Source organism: Loxodonta africana, chromosome 25 (genome assembly GCF_030014295.1).
Source record: "Loxodonta africana isolate mLoxAfr1 chromosome 25, mLoxAfr1.hap2, whole genome shotgun sequence".
NCBI classification, from domain to species: Eukaryota; Metazoa; Chordata; class Mammalia; order Proboscidea; family Elephantidae; genus Loxodonta; species Loxodonta africana.
Window position 1 is genome coordinate 64,030,800 of NC_087366.1, and position 26,624 is coordinate 64,057,423.

The 26,624-nt window shown below is 40.1% G+C and overlaps 1 protein-coding gene across 23 annotated transcripts in view; it reads right to left on the reverse strand.

Moving 5' to 3' along the window:
- RPS6KC1 (ribosomal protein S6 kinase C1) overlaps positions 1 to 26,624 on the reverse strand; it is a 198,226-nt gene that overhangs the window by 102,772 nt on the left and 68,830 nt on the right. For 22 of the 23 annotated variants that reach the window (XR_002783603.2, XR_010319450.1, XR_010319449.1 and 19 more), the window contains one exon: positions 21,601 to 21,963. Coding sequence is in view for 14 of the 23 variants with exons in the window: in XM_003419889.4 (XP_003419937.1) it covers positions 21,601 to 21,963 (363 nt within the window). In the remaining 9 variants the exon portion in view is untranslated. Of the gene's footprint in view, positions 1 to 21,600; positions 21,964 to 25,044; positions 26,279 to 26,624 lie in introns of those variants that run through there. The other variant, XM_023538688.2, reaches the window with a different exon arrangement.

The following is a 26,624-nucleotide window of genomic DNA, read 5'->3' on the forward strand; positions in this document are numbered from 1 at the left end:
AACCCTTGTCCTATAGGGTCACTGTGAGTCAGAATCGACTCTATGACACACAACAACAGTCTAAAGCAGAATGTTTTAAGTTAAATGTTTATTATTGTAATCTGCAGAGCAGCCACAAAGAAAAACTCTCAAAAAATAAAAACAACAGTAAAATGTTACACTAGAATATCTGTTTACCACAAAAAAGCAATGAGAACAAAACCAGACATGAGACATATTTTTAAAAAATAACAAGATGGCAGATATAAACCCAATCACATTAACATATTAAATACAAAAGGAGTAAACACTACAATCAAAAGGCAGAGATTATAAAACTGAATTAAACACATACACACAGACTCCAGCTCTATACTGTCTACAGCAGACATACTCTTCTCAGCCCATCTCCAGGCAATGACTCCTCTGCTTTCTGTCATGGTAGATTCATTTGTACTTTGAAGAATTTTCTAAGTGGAATCATACAGCACTAGACTTTCTTGCCTGGCTCCTTTCACTCAGCATAATTATTCTGAGATCTATCCATGCTGTTAACATGGATATATTTGCATTCAGTTTAAGTCCTTTTTACTGCTGAGTAGTACTCCAATAGTATGGATATTACTATTTACCCATTCAACACGTTGATGCCATTGGCTGTTTCTGGTTTTTGACTAGTACCTCTAAAGCCGCCAAGAACACCTGTGAACAAGACTTTGTTTTATGGATTGAACTGTGTCCTCCCAAAAGTTATGTTGAATCCCTGAGTCTACAAACATGACCTTGTTTGGAAACAGGTTTTCTTTTGTTTTGTTAATAAGAACATACCAGAGTAGCGTAGGTCCTGAACTTAATCCCTTCTGAGTATTACCTCATAAAAGGAGAAAACAGACAAATAGAAGCATAAAAATCCTCCTAACTGGACCATTAAGCAACATCATGGTAAACAGAGAAAATACTGAAGTTGTCAAGAATTTCATTTTACTTGGGTCCACAATCAAGGCCCACAGAAGCACCAGTCAAGAAATCAAATGAAGCATTACACTGTGCAAATCTCCTGCAAAAGATCTCTTTAAAGTGTTAAAAAGCAAAGATATCACTTTGAGGACTAAGGTGCTCCTGACCCAAGCCTTGGTGTTTTCAATAGCCTCATGTGCATGTGAAAGATGGACGATGAATAAGGAAGACAAAAGAAGAGTTTGTGCCTTTGAATTGTGGAGCTGGAGAAGAATACTGAGTGTATCATGCACAGCCAGAAGAACAAACAAATCTGTCTTGGAAGAAGTGCAGTCAGAATGCTCCTCAGAAGCAAGGATAGAAAAAAACAGGTGCGGTTTAATTAATCAGAGAATAATTAAAAAAAAAAAAAAAAAAACTGTCATCAGGTCAATTCCAACTCATAGCAACCCTATAGGATGGAGTAAAACTATCCCATAGGGTTTCCAAGGAGTGGTTGGTAGATTCAATATGCCAACCTTTTGGTTAGTAGCCATAGTTCTTAACCACTGCACCACCAGGGCTCCAATATAATTTAAAAATCAAGTTAATCATATGTACCTGTGTCTATTCTGTAACTACCAAAAACAAGGCAGAGACTACTAAAAGGTAAGAAAATCTCCTACAAACATGAAGATAACAACGATGCTATGGGAGGTATCACGAAACCTTCAAATTATTTTTAAATGTATCCTACATCATCATTTCAAGGCTCTATATTGGGTTTTTATATTAAAATGATTAAATAGGGTGTCTGGCCATAAAGAAAGCCTCAACAAATTTCAAAATATTGAAATCATTTAGACTATGTGTCCTCTGAACACCATGGAATTAAGCTAGAAGTCAGTAACAAAAAGATAATGAGAAAAACCACAACTGCTAGAAAATAAAACAAGATGCTTACATACTTATGATATACTTTAAATGATTCAGGAGTGTGACAGGCAAAATAATGCCATCCTAAAGATATCGATGTCCTAGCCCCAAAAACCTGTGAATATGTTACATCATGTGGCAAAAGGAACTCTGCAGATGTGATTCAGTTTAAGAATCCTGAGAGATACAGTGACCATGCTGGATTGTCTAGGTGGGCCCAACCTAATCACATGGATCCTTAAAACCAGATAATTTTCCTGGCCAAAGAGCAGAGTGAGATGTAACTACAGAAGAACGGTCAAAGACATGCAACACTGCTGCTTTTAAGATGGAGGAAAGGAGTTTCCATAAGCCAAGGAATGCTGGCAGACCCTAGAGGCTGGGAAAAAAAAGGCAAGTAAACAGTTTTTCCCCAAGGGGCTCCAGAAAGAACGCTGCCCTGCTGACACCATGATTTTAGCCCAGGGAGCCTCATACGGGACTCCTAAACTATAGCACTATAAGACAATAAACTTATGTTTTCAGTGATTAATTCTGTGGTAATTTGTTGGAGCAGCAACAGAAAATTAATACAACAAAAGAAAACAGAAAATATTTTGAAGCGATAATGTAAATATGACATATCAAAACCTATGGAGTGCAGCTAAAGCTGACTTAGCGGAAAATTTATAATCTTAGACACAGTAGGAAAAAAAAGGTTTAAAAATCAAAGATGTCAGCTTCTAACCTGAAAAAGAACAGTCAGACCTAAGAAAAGTAGAAGAAAGCAAATACAGACAGAGAAATCTACATAAATCAAACACACAATACAAAAAAACAACAAACCAGAAGCTGATTCTTTCTGAAATTCATAACACTGGTTTGTTGTTGTTGTCAGGTGCCACCCAGTCGGCTCCGACCCACAGCGGCCCTTTGTTGCTGTTGTCAGGCGCCATCCAGGCAGCTCCGACCCACAGCAGCCCTTTGTTGTTGTTGTCAGGTGCCATCCAGTCAGCTCTGACCCACAGCGGCTCTTTGTTGTTGTTGTCAGGCGCCATCCAGGCGGCTCCGACCCACAGCGGCCCTTTGTTGTTGTTGTCAGGCGCCATCCAGGTGGCTTCGACCCACAGCGGTCCTTTGTTATTGTTGTCAGGTGCCATCCAGTCAGCTCTGACCCACAGCGGCCCTTTGTTGTTGTTGTCAGGTGCCATCCAGGCGGCTCCGACCCACAGCGGCCCTTTGTTGTTGTTGTCAGGCACCATCCAGGTGGCTCTGACCCACAGCGGCCCTTTGTTGTTGGTGTCAGGCGCCATCCAGGTGGCTTCGACCCACAGCGGTCCTTTGTTGTTGTTGTCAGGTGCCATCCAGTCAGCTCTGACCCACAGCGGCCCTTTGTTGTTGTTGTCAGGCGCCATCCAGGCAGCTCTGACCCACAGCGGCTCTTTGTTGTTGTTGTCAGGCGCCATCCAGTCGGCTCCGACCCACAGCGGCCCTTTGTTGTTGTTGTTGTCAGGTGCCATCCAGGCGGCTCCGACCCACAGCAGCCCTTTGTTGTTGTTGTCAGGCGCCATCCAGTCGGCTCCGACCCACAGCGGCCCTTTGTTGTTGTCAGGTGCCATCCAGGCGGCTCCGACCCACAGCGGCCCTTTGTTGTTGTTGTCAGGCGCCATCCAGTCGGCTCCGACCCACAGCGGCCCTGTGCTCAACAGAACGAAAAACTGCCCGCTCCTGAGCCATCCTTACAATCGTTGTTACGCTTGAGCTCATTGCTGCAGCCACTGTGTCAGTCCACCTCGTTGAGGGTTTTCCTCTCCTCTGCTGACCCTGTACATTACCAGGCATGATGTCCTTCTCCAGGGACTGATCCCTCCTGACAACATGTCCAAAGAAGGCAAGACACAGTCTCCCCATCCATGCTTCTAAGGAGCATTCTGCTTGTGCTTCTTCTAAGACAGATTTGTTCGCTCGTTTGGCAGTCTATGGTATACTCAATATTCTTCGCCAACACCATAATTCAAAGGCATCAATTCTTCTTCGGTCTTCCTTATTCATTGTCCAGCTTTCACATGCATATGATGCGATTGAAAACACCATGGCTCGGGTCAGGCACACCTTAGTCTTCAGGGTGACATCTTTGCTCTTCAACACTTTAGAGAGGTCCTTTGCAGTAGATTTACCCAATGCAATGCGTCTTTTGATTTCTTGACTGCTGCTTCCATGGCTGTTGATTGTGGATCCAAGTCAAATGAAATCCTTGACAACTTCAACCTTTTCTCCATTTACCATGATGTTCCTTATTGGTCCAGTTGTGAGGATTTTTGTTTTCTTTATCTGAAGGCTGTGGTCTGATATTCATTAGTAAGTGCTTCAAGTCCTCTTCACTTTCAGCAAGCAAGGCTGTGTCATCTCCATAACGCAGGTTGTTAATGAGTCTTCCTCCAATCCTGATGCCCCATTCTTCTTCATAGAGTCCAGCCTCTCATATTATTTGCTCAGCATACAGACTGAATAGGTATTGTGAAAGAATACAACCCAGCCGCACACCTTTCCTGACTTTAAACCAATCAGTATCCCTTTGTTCTGTCCAAATAACTGCCTCTTGATCTATGTAAAGGTTCCTCACGAGCACAATTAAGCGTTCTGGAATTCCTATTCTTCGCAATGTTATCCATAATTTGTTATGATCCACACAGTCGAATGCCTTTGCATAGTCAATAAAACACAGGTAAACATCCTTCTGGTATTCTCTGCTTTCAGCCAGGATCCATCTGACATCAGCAATGATATCCCTGGTTCCACGTCCTCTTCTGAAACTGTCCTGAATTTCCGGCAGTTCCCTGTCTATATACTGCTACAGCCGTTTTTGAACAATCTTCAGCAAAATTTTGCTTGCATCTGATATTAATGATATTCTTCTATAATTTCCACATTCAGTTGGATCACATTTCTCGGGAACAGGTATAAATATGGATCTCTTCCAGTCAGTTGGCCAGGAAGCTGTCTTCCACATTTCTTGGCATAGATGAGTGAGCACCTCCAGCATTGCATCTGTTTGTTGAAACACCTCAATTGATATTCCATCAATTCCTGGAGCCTTGTTTTTCTCCAATACCTTCAGAGCAGCTTGGACTTCTCTTCCTTCAGTACCATCAGTTCCTGATCATATGCCACCTCTTGAAATGGTTGAATGTCAACTAATTCTTTTTGGTATAATGACTCTGTGTATTCCTTCCATCTTCTTTTTTATGCTTCCTGCATCCTTTAATATTTTCCCCATAGAATCTTTCACTATTGCAACTCGAGGTTTGAATTTTTTCCTCAGTGCTTTCAGCCTGAGAAACACTGAACGTGTTCTTCTCTCTTGGTTTTCCATCTCCAGCTCTTTGCACATGTCATTATAATACTTCTCTTTGTCTTCTTGAGACGCCCTTTGAAATCTTATGCTCAGTTCTTTTACTTCATCAATTCTTCCTTTTGCTTTCGCTGCTCAACATTGGAGAGCAAGTTTCAGAGTCTCCTCTGACATCCATCTTGGTCTTTTCTTTCTCTCCTGTCTTTTCAATGACCTCTTGCTTTCTTCATGGATAATGTCCTTGATGTCATTCCACAACTCGTCTGGTCTTCGGTCATGAGTGTTAAATGCGTCAAATCTATTCTTGAGATGGTCTCTAAATTCAGGTGGGATATACTCAAGGTCATATTTTGGCTCTCATGGACTTGCTCTCATTTTCTTCAGTTTCAGCTTGAACTTCCATATGAGCAACCGATGGTCTGTTCCACAGTCAGCCCCTGGCCTTGTTCTGACTGATGATATTGAGCTTTTCCATCATCTCTTTCCACAGATGTAGTCAATTTGATTCCTGTGTGTTCCATTTGGTGAGGTCCATGTGTATAGTCACCGTTTATATTGGTGAAAGAAGGTATTTGCAATGAAGAAGTCGTTGATCTTGCAAAATCCTATCATTCGATTTCCGGCATTGTTTCTATCACCAAGGCCATATTTTCCAACTACCGATCCTTCTTGTTTCCAACTTTCGCATTCCAATTGCCAGTAACTATCAATGCATTCTGATTGCATGTTCGATCAATTGCAGGCTGCAGAAGCTCATAAAAATCTTCTATTTCTTCATCTTTGGCCCTCGTGGTTGGTGAGTAAATTTGAATAATATTCGTATTAACTGGTCTTCCTTGTAGGCATATGGATATTATCCTATCACTGACAGCGTTGTACTTCAGGATAGATCTTGAAACGTTCTTTTTGACGATGAATGCAACACCATTCCTCTTCAAGTTGTCATTCCCAGCACAGCAGACTATATGATTGTTTGATTCAAAATGGCCAGTACCAGTCCACTTCAGCTCACTAATGCCTAGGATATCGATGTTTATGCGTTCCATTTCATTTTTGACAATTTCCAATTTTCCTCGATTCATACTTCGTACATTCCAGGTTCCGATTATTAATAGATGTTTGCAGCTATTTCTTCTTATTTTGAGTCTTGCCACATCAGCAAATGAAGGTCCTGAAAGCTTTACTCCATCCACGTCATTAAGGTCGACTGTACTTTGAGGAGGCAGCTCTTCCCCAGTCATCTTTTGAGTGCCTTCCAACATGAGGGGCTCATCTTCCAGCACTAAATCAATGTTCCGCTGCTATTCATAAGTTTTTCACTGTGTAATGCTTTTCAGAAGTAGACTGCCGGGTCCTTCTTCCTAGTCTGTCTTAGTCTGGAAGCTCAGCCGAAACCTGTCCTCCATGGGTGACCCTGCTGGTATCTGAATACCGGTGGCATAGCTTCCAGCATCACAGCAACACACAAGCCCCCAGAGTACAACAAACTGACAGACTCGTGGAGGAATAAAACTGGTAAACCCCTTCTATAACTGATAGAGAAAATATAGCCAATATCAGGAAAGATCCAAAAGAAATAAAAAAGATAAGAGGATATTATAAACAATTCTAAGGTCAATAAACGTGAAACTTTGGATGAAATGCACAAATTCCTCAAAAAATACAAGTTAACAAAGTTAATAAGAGAAAAAATATATACAATTTTAAAAACTGGATATCTATTAAAGAAAATAAATCCATTACTAAAACCCTTCCCATAAAACTGTTCTTGAATTTGTTAAATATTATAATTGCATTATAAGCAAGTAGAAGAATAGCCTTATTTCTGTAGATGTATACTACATAAGTGTGAAGGTCATGATGTCTGTAATTTACTTTTCAATCTGGCAAAAAAATTAATTATATATATACACATACATACATAATAAATTTTTAAAAACACACATAAATCATGAATAAACATTAGCAATCAAACCCAGTGATATATAAAAAGGGTAACAGTATATCACTACCAAATGAGGTTTATTTCAGGACTGCAGAGGTCAGTGAACATTCAATAAATAATCAGGGTGGGATCTCAGGTCTGGAGGACAATGGAGTCACTCAATTTCAATTTTGCCCACAACCTCTCAAAAAACAAACAAAAAACTCAAAACAGCAAATAAAACCACACAAGATCCATGCCTTCAGTATTACTAGGAGACAGTACCTTCAGATTATCTGTAAACAGGGAAATACACTAAATTACACCAGAGCTGTGTGTGAGAGCCCCTAACAATCTGAGGTGCTCGGTGTAATGAAGATAGCTGACACAGGCTTGAATCAGACTCCATTTTGTTCCTACCCTCCACTTCTGCTTTTAGACTGTGCATGGAGCTTTCCACTCCCACAAAGTTTTAACTACCCCTTTGTGCAATCAAGGAGAGAGCAAGAATGGAGTTAAACATCTGAGAAATGTTACCAAGGAGGGGGTCTTGTGACTGACTCTACTTTGAAAGACTGCTTGTGCAGACTGTTCTCAGAAAGAACGTCAAAATAACAAACTGATGTGAAGAAAGATTTGTTCATTCCTCTAAACTGTACGTAAAAATCCTTCTCTACCTAACCCTTCTGGAGCACACTACACTTAGGGTTTGTGCTGCCTGCCTGGTTCAAGCTGTTCTATTCCTCAGTAAAACTCTATTTTCTCTATTTAGACAGTTTGTGCTGAATTTTACGCTTTGACAGCTCCCAGAGCCCACACTGCAGGCATATGGACAAGGGGGACCAGGGAAGAAAAGTCTTAAGAGATTCCTTTAAAAAGAGTAGAGAGGCACACAGGACTTCAACCAAGCACAGAAAAAAAGAAAACAAAAATCACCTCCAGGAAGAGAAAGAACAACTAAAGGCCAAAACACTAAACCTGGAGGTTGGGACTTGATAGTTCAAAGCACAGGCCACAAAACAAGGGGCTTTAAAATGAGCGAAACCAAAAGCGAGACCTTCAATAAAGCATTTCTTCTGGGAAGAATCAGATATACAGAAAAGGGGTGATATTTCTTGGAGTTGGGCAGTGAAAGGGTGAAAGCAAATACAGAAATAAGAGGGGAAAGGTAAGGGTCTTACAGAATCAAAAGAGAAAGGAAATACACCAACCCCTCCCCATCATCATCCATAGACGAGTCACGTAGGAAGGGCTGAACCAAAAGAAGCAGGCTCTCTCAAGCTAGGAACCCTGCCCGTGGAAGGACCACGAATAGAAAGCTGACCTCGTGCAATAATGCTGTTAGAGATCAGGACAGCAGTCACCTTCGGAGAGAAAGCAACCAGAGGGGGACATGAGGAAGCTTCTATTGTGCTGGTCAAGTTCTGTTCCTTGTTCTAGGTGCCAGTTGCATGGGGGTGTTCCACGTGTGAAAATTCACACAGCTATATACTTATGAGCTTTTCTATGTATATAATTATACTTCAATTAAAAGTAAATAGATACGATGCCTGTTCTCTAGAGAATTATCATCTAAGAAACATATAAGACAAACAACCAACCTTTTTTTTTTTGAAGTCAGAGGGGGAAAGCATATTGAGCGGCACTGTGGGGAAAAGCATATTAAGGAAGGAAAGTACAGGTGACATTTCAATTTGTTTTGCTTGTTTCTGCCTAATACCCATTTCTCATTTGGGTCCACCCCTCCCACATCCTACAGTCTTGCTGTTCAGTTCATGCGGTCCACTAGTAATAGCTCTGCCCTCCTGCCTGGGAAGGAGTGAATAACCTACATCTAATTAGGTCACTCCCTAGCTAGGAAACCCTGGTGGCATAGTGGTTAAGAGCTACTATGCTAACCGAAAGGTCAGCAGTTCAAATCCACCAGACACTCCTTGAAAACTCTATGGAGCAGTTCTACTCTGCCCTATAGGGTCACTATAAATTGGAATTTACTCAACAGCAATGGGTTAGGTTTTTGTTTTTTAGCTAGATAACAGAGTTGGGAGTACATGACCCATGCCAGGCCAGGTGGAGTCCTCCCTGGGGGTTTTAATGGGCCGATGGGGGAAACACCCTCCCCTTCTAGGTTGCTGACTAAAAGCCCTTTGTAAACCTGGAACTTCTGGGGGTTATCTTCCACACCACGAAAATAAAATAAAATCAGAGAAAGGAGATAAGCGCAAGGTGTGCACAGAGACAGAAAGACAAATAAAAAGACAAAGGCAGAGACCAGGTGACACTGCTTGAACACCTGGATCAAGCCATAAGTAATCCCTGGACTACTCCATTTATGTGGGCTAAAACACTCTTCAATGTGAGCTTCTCTGAACTGGTTGGGTTTTTGTTGCCTGTCAATGAAAGCAGCCAGACTAACACAAAAACTAAAAGAAGAACTGACCTGCCTACAAGGTAATTTTAAAAGCAACCCTCCTTTCATCTGTGAACGTCGAGAATAGGTAACCTAAAGCATTCCCTCTGAACCTGTGAAATAGTTCCTTCTGAGTTCACCGAATTAGTAGCTGCTTTCTCCTGCTGCAGGCACTTCACAGACCAACTGAAGAAAAGAAAAGGCAGAATGCCGGGGAGGGGGGTGGGGGGAGGGGGGCAGAAGAACAGGTAGCATGTTTAATTCACTTCAAATTTCTATTTATAAAATCTGTTTTGCTGCTTTAAAATGCTTTCTTCTACCCAGTTTCAAAACAGTAAGATGTAGAAAATTCTCAACAAAGGCAATTTATAGTATTACAGTGAAGAGCACATTTTATTGTAAAATAAAGAAGGTTATAGAAAAGTGTTCTATAACAGAAATATTCTGAATTTGTTTAATAGAGGTCCTCTTCAAAAGTACCATCTCAGCTTCCAGATTAAGGTGGACAATAGGCTCAGGCTTCAATGAGCTCCTCCTTTCCAATTATATTATGATGATGAACAAAACACACAAGAGAAAGCAAAAAGGCACAATTGGGTTCAAATATAAGGAAAAAAAAAATCTCTGAGGTTGAGGGGGATTTATCCCAAGAATGCAAAGGCAGTTCAACATAAGAAAATCAATCAACATAATACAAAATGTTAATAGAACAAAAAAAAAACCATATGATCATCTGAATGCAGAAAAAGCTCTTGATAGAATTCGTCACCCTTTCATGATAAAAAAAAAAACACTGAAAAAAACTAAGAATAGACGAGAGCTTCAGCAACATGACAAAGGCTATCTCTGAAAAACCCACAGCTAAGCTAATATCATGCTCAGTAGTGAAACACCAAATGTTTTCTCCCTAAGATCAGAAACAAGGCAAGGATGCCCACTTTCTCAATGCTATTATTCACCATTGTACTCAAAGTTCTAGCCAGAGCTATTAGGCAAGAAAAAGAAACAAAAAGCTTTCAAGTTGGAAAGGAAAAAGTAAAACTATCTCTATTCATAGATGAAATGATCCTATACAGAGAAAATTCAAGAATACACACACACACGATTGAGCTAATAAATAAATTCAGCAAAGTTGCAGGGTACAATATTCTACACTCTGCAACAATCATATTTTATATATCTGCAATGAACAATCTGGAAAAAAATTTAAAACAATTCTGTTTACAAGAGCATCCAAAAGAACAAAATAACTAGGATAAATTTAACCAGAGAAGTGAAAGATTTGTACACTGAAAACTACAAAACATTGCTGAAAGAAATTAAAGAAGACCTAAATAAATGGAAAGACGTTCCATATTCATGGATTGGAAGACTTAACATTAAGATACAAATACTCCCCAAATTGATACAGACTCAATGCAATCCCTACCAAAATTCCCACTGGTTTTTTTTTTTTTTTTTGCAGAAATGGGAAAGTCACTCCTCAAAATCTGTATGAAATTTGCAAGGGCCCCAAAAAGCCAAAACTACATTAAAAAAAAAAGAAAGGAAGTTCGAGGACTTACACTTCCTGATTTTAAGCTCACCTCAACACTACAGTAACTAAAACACTGTTTTATTGGAATAAGGATAAAGATATAAACCAATGGAACAGAATGGAGAGTCCAGAAATGAACCCATGTATCTATGGGCAATTGTTTTTTGAAAAGGGCATCAAAATCATTCAATGGGTCAAGAGCAATCTCAACAAATGGTGCTGAGGCAACTGGATAAGCACATTCAAAAGAATGAAGTTGGAGCCTACCTCAGAGCATACATAAAAATTAACTCAAAGTGAATCAATGACCTAAATATAGAAGTTAAAACTATAAAACTCTTACAAGACATCATAAAGGCAAATCTTCGTGGATTTGACAATGGAATCCTAGCTACAACACCAAAAGTAAAAGCAACAAAAGAAAAAATAAATTAGACTTCATCAAAATTAAAAGCATTTATGCATTAAAGGATATAATCAAAAAAGTGAAAAGTCAAACTACAAAGTGAGATAAGATATTTGTAAATCATGTATCTGTTCCGGGTCTAGTATCCAGAATATGTAAATAACTCTTAAAACTCAACAATAAAAAAGAATACCCAATTTAAAAAAGCACAAAGGACTTTAACAGACATTTCTCCAAACAAGAAGGCCAACAAGCACAGGGAAACATGCTAGTCATAACAGAAATGCAAATTAAAACCATAATGAGATACCACTTCACACCCACTAGGATGGCTACAGTCAAAACAACAGAAAAGAACAGTGTTGTCAAAGATGTAGAGAAATCGAAGTCCTTATACATCGTTGGTGGGAATGTAAAATGGTGTAGTCACTGTGGAAAATAGTTGGGCAATTCCTCAAAAAGTTAAATACAGAATTAACATATGACCCAATAATTCCACTCCTAGGTATGATATGCAAAAGAACTGAAAACAGATACTCAAACAAATCCCTGTACATGAATACTCATAGCACTATTCACAACAGCCAAAAGGTAGAAACCACCCAAATGTCCGTCGACAAAGAAACGGGTAAACAAACTGTGGTATATCCATACAGTGGAGCATCGCCTGCCGTAAAAAGGAATGAAGTGTTGAAACATGGTACTATGTGGATCAGCCTGGGAAGCATCAGATAAGTGAAAGGGGCCAGACATAACAGGCCACATATTCTAAAATTTCATTTGTACAAAGTAAGTAAATCCATAGAGACAGAAAGCAGAATATTTTGGAACTAGAAAGGGGTGGTATTTGCATATATTATGAACGCACTAAACGCCGCTGAATTGTTCGCTTTAAATAACTAATTTTATGTTGTGTGACTTTCACCACAATTAAAAAAAAATCAATGGGCCAGAAACAGAACAGAAATGCAAAACAGTGAGTCTGTCTGAAGACACAGGATTAATGGGTTCCAGGTACAGAAGAGAAAATGACAGCAGTTTAGCATTTCTGGGGTGCTGTCTATACGCGCTCCAGGTAATAGAGTGGGGCCAAGATGGCAGGGTAGTCAGATGCTTCCGGTGGTCCCTCTTACAACAAAGGCCCGAAAAAACAAGTGAGTCGATTTTTTACATACCCTGAGCATCAAAGGCAAAGTTGAGAAATAGGACCGAGTGACAGGGTGGGAGAGACGGTGCAGAAGCAGCGAGGAGTTGCTGCGTCGGTGGCAGCACCTCAGCCTCTATTCCCCTGCGAGGCTGGCAGTAGTGTTCTGGGACGCGGCTGCTCCAGCAAAAGAAGGCAGGCGAAGGGGCACAAACCTGATGCCCTGGTGTGACTTCAGTGGGGCCGACAGCAGCATCTAGAATGCGGCTGGTTCAGCAAAAGAAGGCAAGAGAGGTGCTGCAGCCCCAGCCCCTGGCACAACTACAGAGCCAGCACACACTATCTACACAAGCCTCCGGAATCTGGGATAAAACAGAGCTCTCTGCACAAGATAAGTGATTTTGTCTAATTTACTGCGCAGATCCAATAGCTCCTCCTTTTGAAAGAACTCTCTCCTATCTATCTGATCCCTCCTCCCTCTGCCCAAGCCAGCTTCATTAATAGTTGATTTCCCTGGGCCTGAGATAGGTCCTGCTGTGCTCCCTGGGCCATTATCCTGGCCTTGGAGAAGGAACAAACTAACAAACAGGAAAAATATGCTGCTGACCCCGTAATCTGGAAACTTAGAGCAGAAGCAGCTCCAGTCCAGGTACAAGCAGTCCACAGATTTTGTCTTCACCCCTGCATAGATCCAGGTGGCCCCGTTACAGTAGATAGGATCTGGCTGTTACAGTATAAGGGCGAATCTGTCTGAGGTCTGACTGTAACTGTTTCAGCTGTGTGGTAGAGAGGCAGGTTTTTGACATTTGATACCACTCTACCTATTAAACAGGGGCCTCACCTACCCACGGCAGGGACCTGAAGACTGGAGGCTCTACCCATGCCACCTAGCCACCAGCGACAAAGAAAACCCATTCCCAATTGGGATTATAACTACAGATATAGGGGTTAGGATTTACAACACATATTTTGGGGGGGGACATAATTCAATCCATAAGAGACTAAAATTAACATACTAAGTATATAACAATCTAGTTTGAACTGATACCCACTTAATTTCAATAGCACACAAAAACTCTACACCTATACAGTTCCATCCCACCCTCTTTTTTTTGTCACAAATTACATCTTATATACTGTATGCCCAAGGAGGCCTGGTGGACAAATTACATCTTATATACTGTATGCCCAAGGAGGCCTGGTGGTGCAGTGGTTAAAGCACTCAGCTGCTAACCAAAAGGTTGGCAGTTTGAACCCACCAGCTGCTCCACGGGAGAAAGATGTGGCAGTCTGCCTGCATAAAGATTTACAGCCTTGAAAGCCCTATGGGGCAGTTCTACTCTGTCCTACAGGGTCGCTATGAGTCAGAATGGTATACGGCATACCCATTAACTGAGATTTATAATTATTTTATGCATTTGTCTTTTAAATAATATAAGAAACAAAAAGAATTACCAAAACCAAAAATATAGTAATTATAGCTTTCATATTTACCTATGCAGTTACCCTTAAGGTGATCTTTATTTCTTCACATGGCTTCCATTCACTGTCTAGTGTCCTTCCATTTCAGCCTGAAGGGCTCCATCTTAGGGCAGATCTTCCAGTGACAAAGTCTCTCAGCTTTTAACTCAGAATATCTTAATTTCTCCTTCATTTTTGAAGGGTAGTTTTGCCAAATATGTAATTTTTGGTTGATAATCCCCCAACACTTTAGATATGTCATCCCACTGCCTCTGGCCTTCAGGGTTTCTGATGAGAAATTGGTTATTAATCTCATTGAGGATCCCTGGTATATGACGAGTTGCTTCTCTCTTGCTGCTTTCAAGATTCTCTTGCTGTCTTTGGCTTTCGACAGTTTGATTATAACATGTCTCGGCGTGGGTCATTTTGGGTTTATCCTACTTAACATTCCTTGAGTTTCTTCCATGTGCAGATTCATGTCTTTCATCAAATTTATTAAGTGTTTGGCCATTATTTCTTCCAATTTCTCTCTGCTCCCTTTCACATTCTTCTCCTTCTGGAACTCCCCAATGCACGTGCTGGTGCACCTGATGGTATCCCACAGCCCTCTTAGGCTCTGCTCATTTTTTTTCTTCCCTTATTCCTTCCGCTCCTCCATCTGGGTGAGTTCATTTGTCCTACTTTCACCTTCACCCTTTCTTTCTTCTGCTGTTGAAACATTCCGTGAATTTTTCATTTCAACTATTATACTTTCCAGCTCCAGAATTTATGTTTTTTGAACTATTACACTTTCTAGCTTCAGAATTTGTTTTAGTTCTTTTAAATATCTGGTTCTATTTTATAATTTCTATCTCTTTATTGATATTCCCTATTTTTTCATACACTGTTCTGGTTTCCTTTAGTTCTCTGTCTATGGCTTCCTTAGCTGTTTGAGCATATATAATACAATTCATTAAAATTCTTTTTCTCGTATAGTAAGTTCAATGTCTGCACTTCCTCAGGACAGTTTCTGTCATTTTTTGTATATTTTTACCAAAAGGTGGAAAAAGCACAAACGGCCATCAACCGATGAATGGATAAACAAAATGTGGAATATACATACAATGGACAGTCAGCCATAAAAAGGAGTGAAGTACTAATATATGCTACAGCACAGATGAACTTTGAAAACATTATGCTAAGTGAAAGCAGCCAGATACAAAAGACCACATATTATATGGTTCATTTATGTAAAAAATCTAGAATAGGTAAATCCATAGAAATAGAAAGCCAGGTGCTAGGGGTAAGGGGATATGAAGACCAACTGCTTAATGGGTACAGGTTTTCTTTTCAGATGATGAAAAAGTTTTGGAACTACATAGAGAAGGTGGTCACGAAACATTGTGAATGTACGAAATACCACTAAATTGTGCACTTTAAAATGGTTAATTTTTTGCTCTAGGCATTTCGCATCAATAAAAAATAAAAGTTTGATTGCAAATGTTCATCTCTTAAAGCTTATCAGTAACCAGATTTTATGCAGTTCATCTTTGTAAGTATGTTTGCACAGATTGTTGTTGTTGTTAGCTGCTATCCAATCAACTCTGACTCATGGCAACCCCACCGACAACAGAACAAACCACTGTCCAGTCCTGCGTCCTCTTCGTGACCGCCGGCGTGCTTGGGTCACAGAACAAACCACTGTCCAGTCCTGCGTCCTCTTTGTGATCGCCGGCGTGCTTGGGTCACAGAACAAACCACTGTCCAGTCCTGCGTCCTCTTTGTGACCGCCGGCGTGCTTGGGTCCACGCTGTGGACATTGTGTAGTGCTTTCCAACCCAGGAAGCTCATCTCTCAGCTCTATATCAAGACATACTCATTTTCACAGATAGATACAACCAAACACTGATGCCAATCTACAAGAACATGATTTAATTGAGCATATTTATTACTTAGTAAAATTTCATAGGATTCTATTAGATTCTAATCTAGATATTTGCCTTTTTAGTATGTCATCACATTCTAGATCAATCGCGATGGAGTTTAGGTGGAAGCTCCTCAACTGAATAAATGGACTTTGAAACATGAAAATGCCCTTTCCGTTTGCATCAACACTCAAAAAAGGTTACCTTGAGCTCAGAAAATATACCTACTGCAAGTTTGTATGGGCATGGAAACCTCACTTCTTGTTTTAACTTTTGACAGCACAGTTTGTCATTCCTTATGAGTTAGAGTTAGATGTCATAAGAATAACTTTACCACGCTATAAGTTTTGCATATAAGCACGTTTTCCCTTCCAAGTTTGAGCTGAATTCAATAAGAGACATTATCAAGTCTCTAACAAAAGCCAGTTTCAAATCCATTCAGTGTTAGAGAACAGTGGCTGAGGGCAGTTCTTCTCATCCAGAAAAATTTCAGTCTCAGCCCTGAGCTCAAATTGTTGCAATAAAACTTCATCCCACTGTTAAGCCATAGAACTGCTACCTGCAAATCAGGATTTTCAGCTTCTACTTCCAACAAAAAAATTCATGGGACTGACAACAGTGAAGCCCACGAGAACAAGTTTATTCTTTGGGTCCCCTAATATTTCATTAACTCTCTTCCAAAGGAATAAGCCAATGGCCCAGGCTGCTTTTTACAGCATTGACTATACATCATTATGAGTGAACAGAGACCAACTACATTCATAGGGCCCAGACATGTTCTAGAGAGCCCTGGTGGCACACTGGTTAAGCGCTCAGCTGCTAACTGAAAAGTTGGCGGCTCAAACCCACCAGCTGCTCCATGGGAGAAAGATGTGGCAGTCTGCTTCTGTAAAGATTACAGCCTTGGAAACCCTATGGGGCAGTTCTACTCTGTCCTATAGGGTTGCTGTGAGTCAGAATCGATTCAAACAACAGGTTTGGTTTTGGTTTGATCATGTTCTAGAACCAAGCCTATAGAACATAGCTCAATTTCAAATGACTCAAAGGAAGCCTAGAAGCATATGTAGATTAGTGACTTCTCAGGGACTCTGCTCCTTGTGGGAAGGGGAAGAACAGTCAAGACCCAATAAGAGACATGGAACGATGCACCTCAGTGCACAATTCAAAACTTGGGTACCTCAGAAAGCCTAGCACACATCTGTCCAGGGATTTAAAAATATAAAAATGGTTTTTACTTTTATTGTACTATTTTATTATACTATTACACTATTTGCCAGAATGAAACCACGGAAGATTTTTCACGTATCTTAGTTGGGTATTAAAGTAAGAAATATTCTCACTGGTCGAAGTACCAGTAAGATTTTCAAACAAAAATTAGACGGCAACAACATTCAGGAGACTGCTTTTCCTTGTGAGCTTTATGGAGGACACAGGAGATTTAAATGCAAACGGAGAGAGGGGCACGGAGAAGGAGACAGTGAGAGGAGAAAAAGTGAAAGACATCAGAGAAGCGTTGCATCAGCAGCAAGAGAAAAGCAACAGCTGTGGCTGAGTAAGTCCACCGGATATTTTCAACAAGATACAGACCACATGCTCATGGGTCATATTAACATGTTATGGGGTTGACAGAAGTATCTCATATTTGTAGGGCTACTGCTCAATTTTTTATTTTGCATTTTTACACAAGACCATTTTTATATTCGTTATCACAGTGCCTGGTAGGTACAAATAGTAAATGCTTGTTGAACGATCAGGGGGCTGGATAGGTAGTTACATGGACAAACAGACAAACGGATGGTAGGAAACAGAATGAACATTCAAAATGAAGTTTAAAAATGTTTGATGCTGGAGACATATTGCTTCTCCATTTAATAAAAGCTAATCTAATAAAAAAAAAAAGGGGGGGGGAATACCTGAGAAGCAGCAAGACAGAGTGAAAGAAGACAAGATTAGGGCTCAGAAAGATCTACGTTGAAATCGTAGCTCAAATTCTTACTGCTTAATTTATATGTGTCTTAGTTCCCTCCACCTGTAAAATGGGGATTACAATACCTACCTTAAAACATAGCAAACCAGCAAATCTGGCACCTGGAACAAGCTAAACAAAACCAGCAAATCTCAAATGAACTCTGTAATTCATAACGCAGCCCACAGACGGGTGCTGCTGGCAATGCCCGCCATCTGGTAGCTTCCTGCTTTAAATTATTCTTGATAACTAGGTGCCAAGCTCTTAAAATCATTAAATGTTTGCACCCTGTAAATTTCGGCACATGACCAGTCACAGTTCAGCTTATAGGGTTGTTTTGAGGATTAAAAATAATGTAAGGCCAACTCCTTGCACAGCAACAGGCGTGTAATAGATAACAAACTGTCATTGTTGTTATTTAAACATTTCATTAATACCGTTATGTCACCCGTTAACCACTCTACGTTATCGCACCTTTTCCAGTAAACTCACACTGTGACTACGGATGAGTAAAACCACTTCCAGTAACAGAAGGATGATACAGATATTCTACAGTCTCTTCAAAGATCCATGCTGATTCCTTCGACATTGACTTTTGGACTTTTTCTCTTAAATCCATATACACCTGAGGACTTAGAATGGAAGATACCTTAATTTCAAGAGCCATTTCTAGACCGAAGGAGTTAAGTGTCAGGTTCAAAAAGAAAATGCCAAGTTACAACCATTATCAGAGTATGCTTTCTCACTGCTGGACAGAAAAACAGAACTGCTTCTACCGTGTTCGGCATCTGGCCTCAGCTGTGCAAATGCCAGTTCAGGCAGGCAACCAGGCCATCTTTATCAGACAAGCTCCCACAGGGTGAACGCTTCTGTAATCATATGGCTATTAACACCGAAATAACAAAACTCACCAACTCAGAAGAACCCCTGTATAAAGCACTCCTGCTTAGCCTTGGAGGACTTTTTTTCTGGATTATTGGATACCTAAAAATTATGATTTTATCACAAAACATGCCAATCCAAATCAAGATGACAGGTAACAATTGTTACAGCAAAAGTTAAATGAAAATGACCTAAACTGACTGACAAGCACTGCTGGTTACGTCACAGGAACAGTTCTCTGACACTAGAACAGGCCTTCCCCAAGGAAGCATCTCCTCCGCTCACAAACGCCAAACCAAGCTCACACGCTACAGCCCCAACCTCCCCATAAATTAAAGGATAATGTCCATCTGTCTGTAGCTGGTGACTGATCCACGGAGCAGCACTGCTGTGACCTTACATCTGACAGTCACATGTGCAGTGTGAGGATTACACAGAGATGGTTTAACACACTGGTGAAAAAGTCAGAATCAACACGATGGCAATGGGCTTTCTGGTACGTGTTTTGTTTTGTTTTATGATAGTGGTTTCCACAATTTATATGAATCGAATTGACCAAATTAATAACTTTTTTAATTGGATGGCATATAACAACAACAACAAAAAAAAAAAAAAAATTAGGTCAGGAATGGAGATTGTGGCTTCCGGAAGACAGACACATAGTTACATAGGAGAAGTAAGTTTAACTGGTCACATCCCTTCAGAGAGAGATCTAACAGGTTTGGTGACCAAGTTCTGACGTGGAAACGGTTCAGCACCAGAATCAGCGAAGGCCATTTAATGTTCTCTGTTCTCTGCTGATGCGCATTCCTCATTCTCGTCTTAAGCAAAGACTTTTATTTTTCTGGTGCCATCAAGTGGTAGCAGAACGAAGTGCTCTGAAGCTAAATGGAGACAACTTTTAGACAGAAAAATGTCGCACTGATGCGTTTTATCTTCTGTCAAGGAAATACCCGTGACGTTTTAGCACATAGTTATTTGGAAAGAAACAGGAAAAATATCAGAGCAGATTATTTGCAACTCATCCCCATTTTAAACTCCCAGCCCAAAAATGAGAGTTAAGACAAAGCACAAAACGAGCACAGCTTTAAGATGAGAGTGCTCTACTAGCAAGCAAACAAATGCCAACAGACTATGAAACCATTTGAAAAACAAAATTAGGATCAAAATGACATACCAGTCAAGCCATGAGAAAAAGTGGCTTCAAAATTATCAATCAGAAACCTTAAAAGTGATAGCTAAAATTATATAACTATACGAAGAAGACATAAAATTAATAGGAAATTTATATTAGAATCAGTTCCTTCAAAGTTTGCAATAACAGGTTCCAAATGGTTATGCCACCAACCTCAGTAAGACAGTTATTCTACCAGAAAAATAAACAACAGGATTCCAACTGCCCTTATTGCTACACACACAAAGAATTAACAACTTTTTCATCTCCAGGCCCAACAAAATGGGCAGCTAACGTCGAAGATGAACACCCACGGAAAGACGGCTGACTGGTCACATTTACTTAGCTATGCTTCTTCCTGAAACCCCGTAAACATAGCAGTAAAAGACTCCTTTTTTTTTTCAGGCAAAACCCCACAAGGACAATGGGGTTGGGAGAGAAAATAGCAGCGACAAAATTTTAGAAGCTGGAGAGTAAATGGATGAGTGGTCACCAGCTGGGGAAACTCAAGAAGGCAGCCTGATTGACATGGCACTGTAACACTCCAAAAGCTCAGGAACTGGCAGCACTAGGTAGCTGTGGATACAGGGGTGAAAGCTAAAAACAAAAGAATTGATCAAAATACCACATTAAGAAGCAGTTAGGGCCCCGCCCCGCCACCCACCCCACACACATACTCCCTCTTCCACTCCACACAGCCAGGTATGCACCCTTATCCCACCCCATCATAAGACTGAAGGCTCATCCTCTAGGAAGACTCCAGGAGACTTCTGGACTACAGACCAAGCAGAGCGAGGGGGGTACTGCAGTAACGTGTTAGCAGTACAGGAAGCTGTGGTGAGTTGAACGGCACTGAAAAGCCCAAGACCACAGAACAACACGAAAATGACGATTTCCTGGAAGGAAACCCACTACACCACGGTCACATCAACCCCTGACGGCTGTGTCCAAACGTGGTGTTACTGTGGCATGCTTCATTCTGCTTTTACAAGAAAAAGGTAAATGACTACAAGAAAAGCTAATGCTTTTAAAAAAAAAAAAAAAAGGCTACCTAAACACATTCAGCTACGTTCAGCTCTACACGTCCTGTTATCATCTACATTAATTAATTAGCTGAGGATTTATTGCACCCAACGAAGAACAGAATTGCAGCAAAGCCAACAACCCTCCACACTGTTTAAGAACACATTTCATTTTGTCTCTTCAGGCTATCGAGAGTAAACATGCTGGAGAATCCCTGTGAACACTTCCGAGACCTGAAGGCTGGTGACCACTGTGGCCAGGTCAGACGAAACACGAACCACATTCACACAAAAGACCTGGAGACTTGCTGATTAAAAAAAAAAAAAAAGAAAAATCCTGTAATGTGGATTAACTGCTCAAAGTATAGCGGTAAATACCTCTCAAACTGCCTTATATCTCACTTAACTAAAAGTACATATCCATATGTAGGTCATTAAAGCTTCGGTAATTTCTCTTTTCCATTCTCGTTTCTATATAGGATTACAGAGAAGATAGGGATATACTTATTTTCCCCAGTCATACAGGTATACTTTTTCCCCAGGTACCAACATCAGAACAGGTCCAGTAATAAACAGATAAAACTGTACCTTGAACACCTTCTAGGAGTAAATCAACTCCCTTCCTATACAAATCAGAAGCAGCTTCATAGTCTTCTTCTTCTTCCTTTTTTAAGGCCAGCTTTATTAATTCTCCTGCTTTCTCCAAATAATCTCTCTTGCCAAGTTTGTGTTTTAGGCTGCCAGGAAAGAGGCTACGGCTTTCCCGTTCTTCTTCTGTTTTGCTCTGTTCACTGTCGGAAGCTGCAGCCCCTGGTGCTGAAGAATCCGAAGGAAGACTGACGCCAGGAGTTCTAACCGGAGAATTCGGATCGGAAGCCATTCCATCATCTACGTCAGCAAGGGAATCCACATCGACGGTGAGAGACACCAGATCACTGTCACTGGAGAAGCCTAGAAACAGGACCACAACGGTAAACAGGTATTAAACCAAGAATCAGCCAAAAGAGTACAAATCATGCTGGCTATTCACGTTTTCATACTATCCAAGTCAGTTAGGATGTACTGTGATGTACTGATGGGAGTCACCGTCCAGCCACTTGACTCAGCTTAGTTCATTCATTTTGCACTGTCTCTCTATACCTCTGGAATACCATCTCCTTGCCCCAATTATCAACTAAAACTGAAGACATGTCTTTATCTGGCCTCGTTTTCCAAAAAAGCCTGTACCACAAGACCTTGCAAACTGTTCATAGAAAGCTGTCGCTCTACACACAGCTGCTGTAAACAACAGTGTTACGATAAAAGAAAAAGAGTAAGAGCTTGGGAGTCAGACTAAAAAAGTGCTTGAATCCCAGTTCTTAAAATTCCCAATGTGACCAACAGCAAGTCCCTTAGTGATACTATCCGTTATGCTGGGCTTTACCTAAGGGATAGTGTTAATGCATCTAACGCATAACGGACTATCACTAAACCGTAACTGTTATGATAGTGCCTACACAGTGCAAACTCACAGCTGTGTTTTTAGATAACCGTCCATATTTGAAAAAGTATGCTGTTTAGTTTTTTTTTTTTAAGGACTGAATTTTTAGGAATGTTAATTGTTTCAGCCTCTTCCACAAGCTTTAGAGAGAGTTTGGGTCTGCATTTGCACCTTAGCTTTCTAACAAACATAATTAATCCACCAGCTGCTCCTTGGAAACCCCGTGGGGCAGTTCTACTCTGTCCTATAGGGTCGCGATGAGTCGGAATTGATTCAATGGCAACGGGTTTGTTTTCGTTTTTAATTAAAACTTAAGCAGTGAAAATCACTTCTCCCATTTCACATGACTGACTTGATAATAAATGAGCGTGATCTACAGCCACGGTTCGCAAACATTCTGGTCTCAGGACCCCCCTTTATACTTTTAAAAATGATTGAGGACCCCCAAAGAGCTTTTGCTTATGTGGATTATATCAATATTTACCATTTTGGAAAATAAAACTGAGAACTTTTTAAAATATTAATTCATTTTAAAATAAAATTTTAAAGCCCATTACATGTTAACACAAATTTTATGAAAGATATATTTAAAAAAAAAAAAGTGAGAAAAGCATTATTTTACATTTTTTACAAATCTCATTAGTGTTTGGCTTCACAGAAGATGGCTAGATTCTCGTATCTGCTCCTGTACTCAATATTCCACCTGTGCCATATGTTGTTTGGTTGAAGGATATGAAGAGAATATCACACAGATATGTAATTGGGAAGAGGGTGAGAATTTTAGCCTATTCAGACAATTATGGACATTGTTCTTTGATACAACACCAAAACTCAACAGGTGGTAGTTCCTTACAGCTCAGCTGCAGTGTGGGATATGAAGTCCTGTCAGTAAAATTTTCATATTCCTTCACATTAAAATTCATTGGTTTGTCCTGCACTTTGAACAGGTCCTTTACCAACGTAAGTCTGTAACATCAATCACCCCAAAAAATGTGTTACTGTCACTCCCATCTCATCAGAAAATTACGTTAAGTATCACGAAACTGTCAAGCTTACAGTGGCAGATATGAGTTTTCCAAAACCCTAATTTGAGGCTGAAAGCTCAAATTTATCATTAGCAACAAATACTGAGTTCTTTTCCCTGAAGCGTCAGCTCACTTAACTAACTTTCGAGGAAATATTTGCCAAACACCCACATCTGAATAACACTAGTTTGTCAGTAGTTCTTTCAGGCAAAAATGGTGTTCCATGAAAAAATGGTGTTCCACGAAAAAAGCCAGATTCAGCTCACGGTTCAAACAACCGTCCAAGTGCTCTTCCTCCAGACAACCACGGCAGTTCAGTACACAGAAGTGATTTATATTTACTGCCCGTTTCCTCACACAAAATATTAAAAAGACATGTCTCTAGGGTTGTGATTTAATAAAAGCTGCACCAAGGACATTCCTAAGTGAAATTAGCGTTGGTTTCACTGCAAACATACACAGTGATTACTGGTACAGTTTGGTGTCGCAGTCCCGATTCACACTGAGGCACAACGGCTTTACCCACCTCTGCTTTTTATACCGTTGGTGCAAATGTTAATACAGCAAAAAGGGCAAAGAACACCCCAATGTTATCATCAAAATAGTTTTCGCCTTGCAGACCTCCTGAAAAGATCTCAGAGATACCAAGGCAACTGAAGGCCACTGCTCAGTCTCATTAAATAAGACTGAAAATAAGGTTGTGTGGAAAATAGAGGGCGAACAACTATGAGGTCTGGATCACCATTGAATAAGGACTGCCAAGTTCGTCAGGAAAGAAAATATATTAAGGAGAAAATTCTTTCCTCAGGATCATACACCAAGATAAAAAAAAAAAAAAAAGGCTAATTCTACATTGGGGTCAGCAAACTTTTTTCCATAAATGGACGGACAGTAAATATTTAGACTTTATAGATCACACAGTCTCCGTCACCATGGCTCAACTCTGCTGTAGTACAAAAGACACTGCAGACAATATATGACCGAGTGAGCCTGTGTGCCAATAAAACTTCTTTATTTATGGACACCGAAATCTGAAGAGCCTAAAATTTTCAAATGTCACAAAATATTATTCTTTGGATTTTTTTTAACCATTTAAAAATGTAATAAGCATTCTCAGCTCACAGGCCACAGTTTGCTACCCCTACTGTAGACTGAAATGGTCACTTGATCTCAGATAAAATAAGTTACGGCAAAAACATTTTTTACTAACAGCATGACTCGGAATTGACTCAACAGCAATGGGTTTTTTTAAGCTCAAATGACAAATCAGCTTTAGACACTAGCTTGGCACCCTCTCAAGATATCCTCACGTTAGTTTCATGCTTTTGTTTTGTTTCTTTTCCTAATCCTTAAAATGCCCAGAACGAACTAATTTTGTTCTCTAAAAACAACAAGGTTTCATCAAATCCACAATCTCAGACAAATTTACTCGACCAAATAGAAATCTTATCAATCCTCTGACCTTTCGCTCATACGGCCAACACTTCACCATCAAAATCTCGTCCATCGGTCTACAAAGTTACTTACCCACCGTTCCAAGAAGTACATGAACTTTACAAGGGATTCTTAACAACACCCATTACAAAATCTTTTATGTATCTCAGTGCAAATTTATCTCCTCAAATGGTACCTTTACGTGATCTGGTCCACTGAAATTAATTAAAAAAAATAGACAAGTTGAAACAAAACCTTCGGTTGATACAGCAAATCACAAGAGGAAGGAAGTGCTGTGTTACAGGTCTTTGTCTGCTCTCTGGTGTCTTGTAACCTTCCCGCGATCTGTCACCTTGTACTGGTCCATGACTTTCCTTTCTAACGAGAACAGAAATACTAAAGTGCATGAGGTTAAAGTTATGTGTACTCAGATTCCCACCCTTTGACCACAAAAACCTAGTGACAGCCACACTTCCTCTCACCTTCCACCTTGCTCTATTAGCAAAGGGGATCATGGTTAAATGAAGTTAGATCAGAAAAGGAAGACCACTAAAACACCTAGGGAGAAAGTCAGACAGCAAAATAAGCAAGTATACATTCTATACAAACTGCTTCCTTTTCATATTCTACCTAATTTCTAAATGAAGAATCTTTAAAAGTAAACAAAAACTAGCTGGTTAGGGAAAGGCCTTTTTTTTAAAAAAAAAAAAAGCCTAACTGGAAGAAGCAAAGGGAAACAAAAAGACATTTTTCTTACATCAGCATATATACAACAGACACTCTCATGCTGGAGGGAATAAAATGGTTTCACATTTTTAGAGGGCAATTTGGCAAAGAGTAGCAAAACTCCAAAAAATGTTTATATCTCTGACCCAGAATTTTAGCATTTTCTACCAAAAACAGAGATGTGCAAAAAGGTCTACATATAAAACTGTCCACCACGAAAGTTATTAGTAAAAAAATTGAAAACAATAAATTCCTAATAGGAGATTATAATACACCCTTACGAGAAAAAACTATATAGCTATTAGAAATTAAGTTACAGAAGAATGTTTAATGATGAAGTATTCATCATACTTCGAGTAAAAACACAAACTGCAAAACAATGTGTGTACTATAATTCTAATTAAAGTACACAAACACACTCATACCCACAGGGGAATAAAAAGGCTGGAAAGCTACATTAAATATTAACAGAGATTTTCTCTGTACGGTAGGGATATAAGTGACTCCTATTCTATCCTTTGTTCCTCCATGAAATCCCCTAAATCTTGGTATCTAAAGGCTCAAAGGAGATGCAGCAAGGGCTAAAACTTGGAATTTATTTGATAATAAAGGTATGTTATACAGACCCACAAAAAAAAAAAAAAAAAACCCAGTGCCACTGAGTCGACTCCGTCCCTGTAGGACAGAGCTGAACTGCTCCGGTAGGGTTTCCAAGGCTAAAGTCTTTAAGGAAGCAGACTGCCACATCCTTCTCCCTCCCATGGAGAAGCTCCATGGAGCAGCTGGCGGATTCGAACCACCAGCCTTTCAGTTAGTAGTTAAGTGCTTTAACCACTGCACCACAGACACCATTCTTGAAATGTAAACCTGTGTGAAATCATCAAGCAGCCAGTGCCGACAAGTCCTAAACTTGACCGAACTTAGAAACGAACGTAAAGACAGATCCG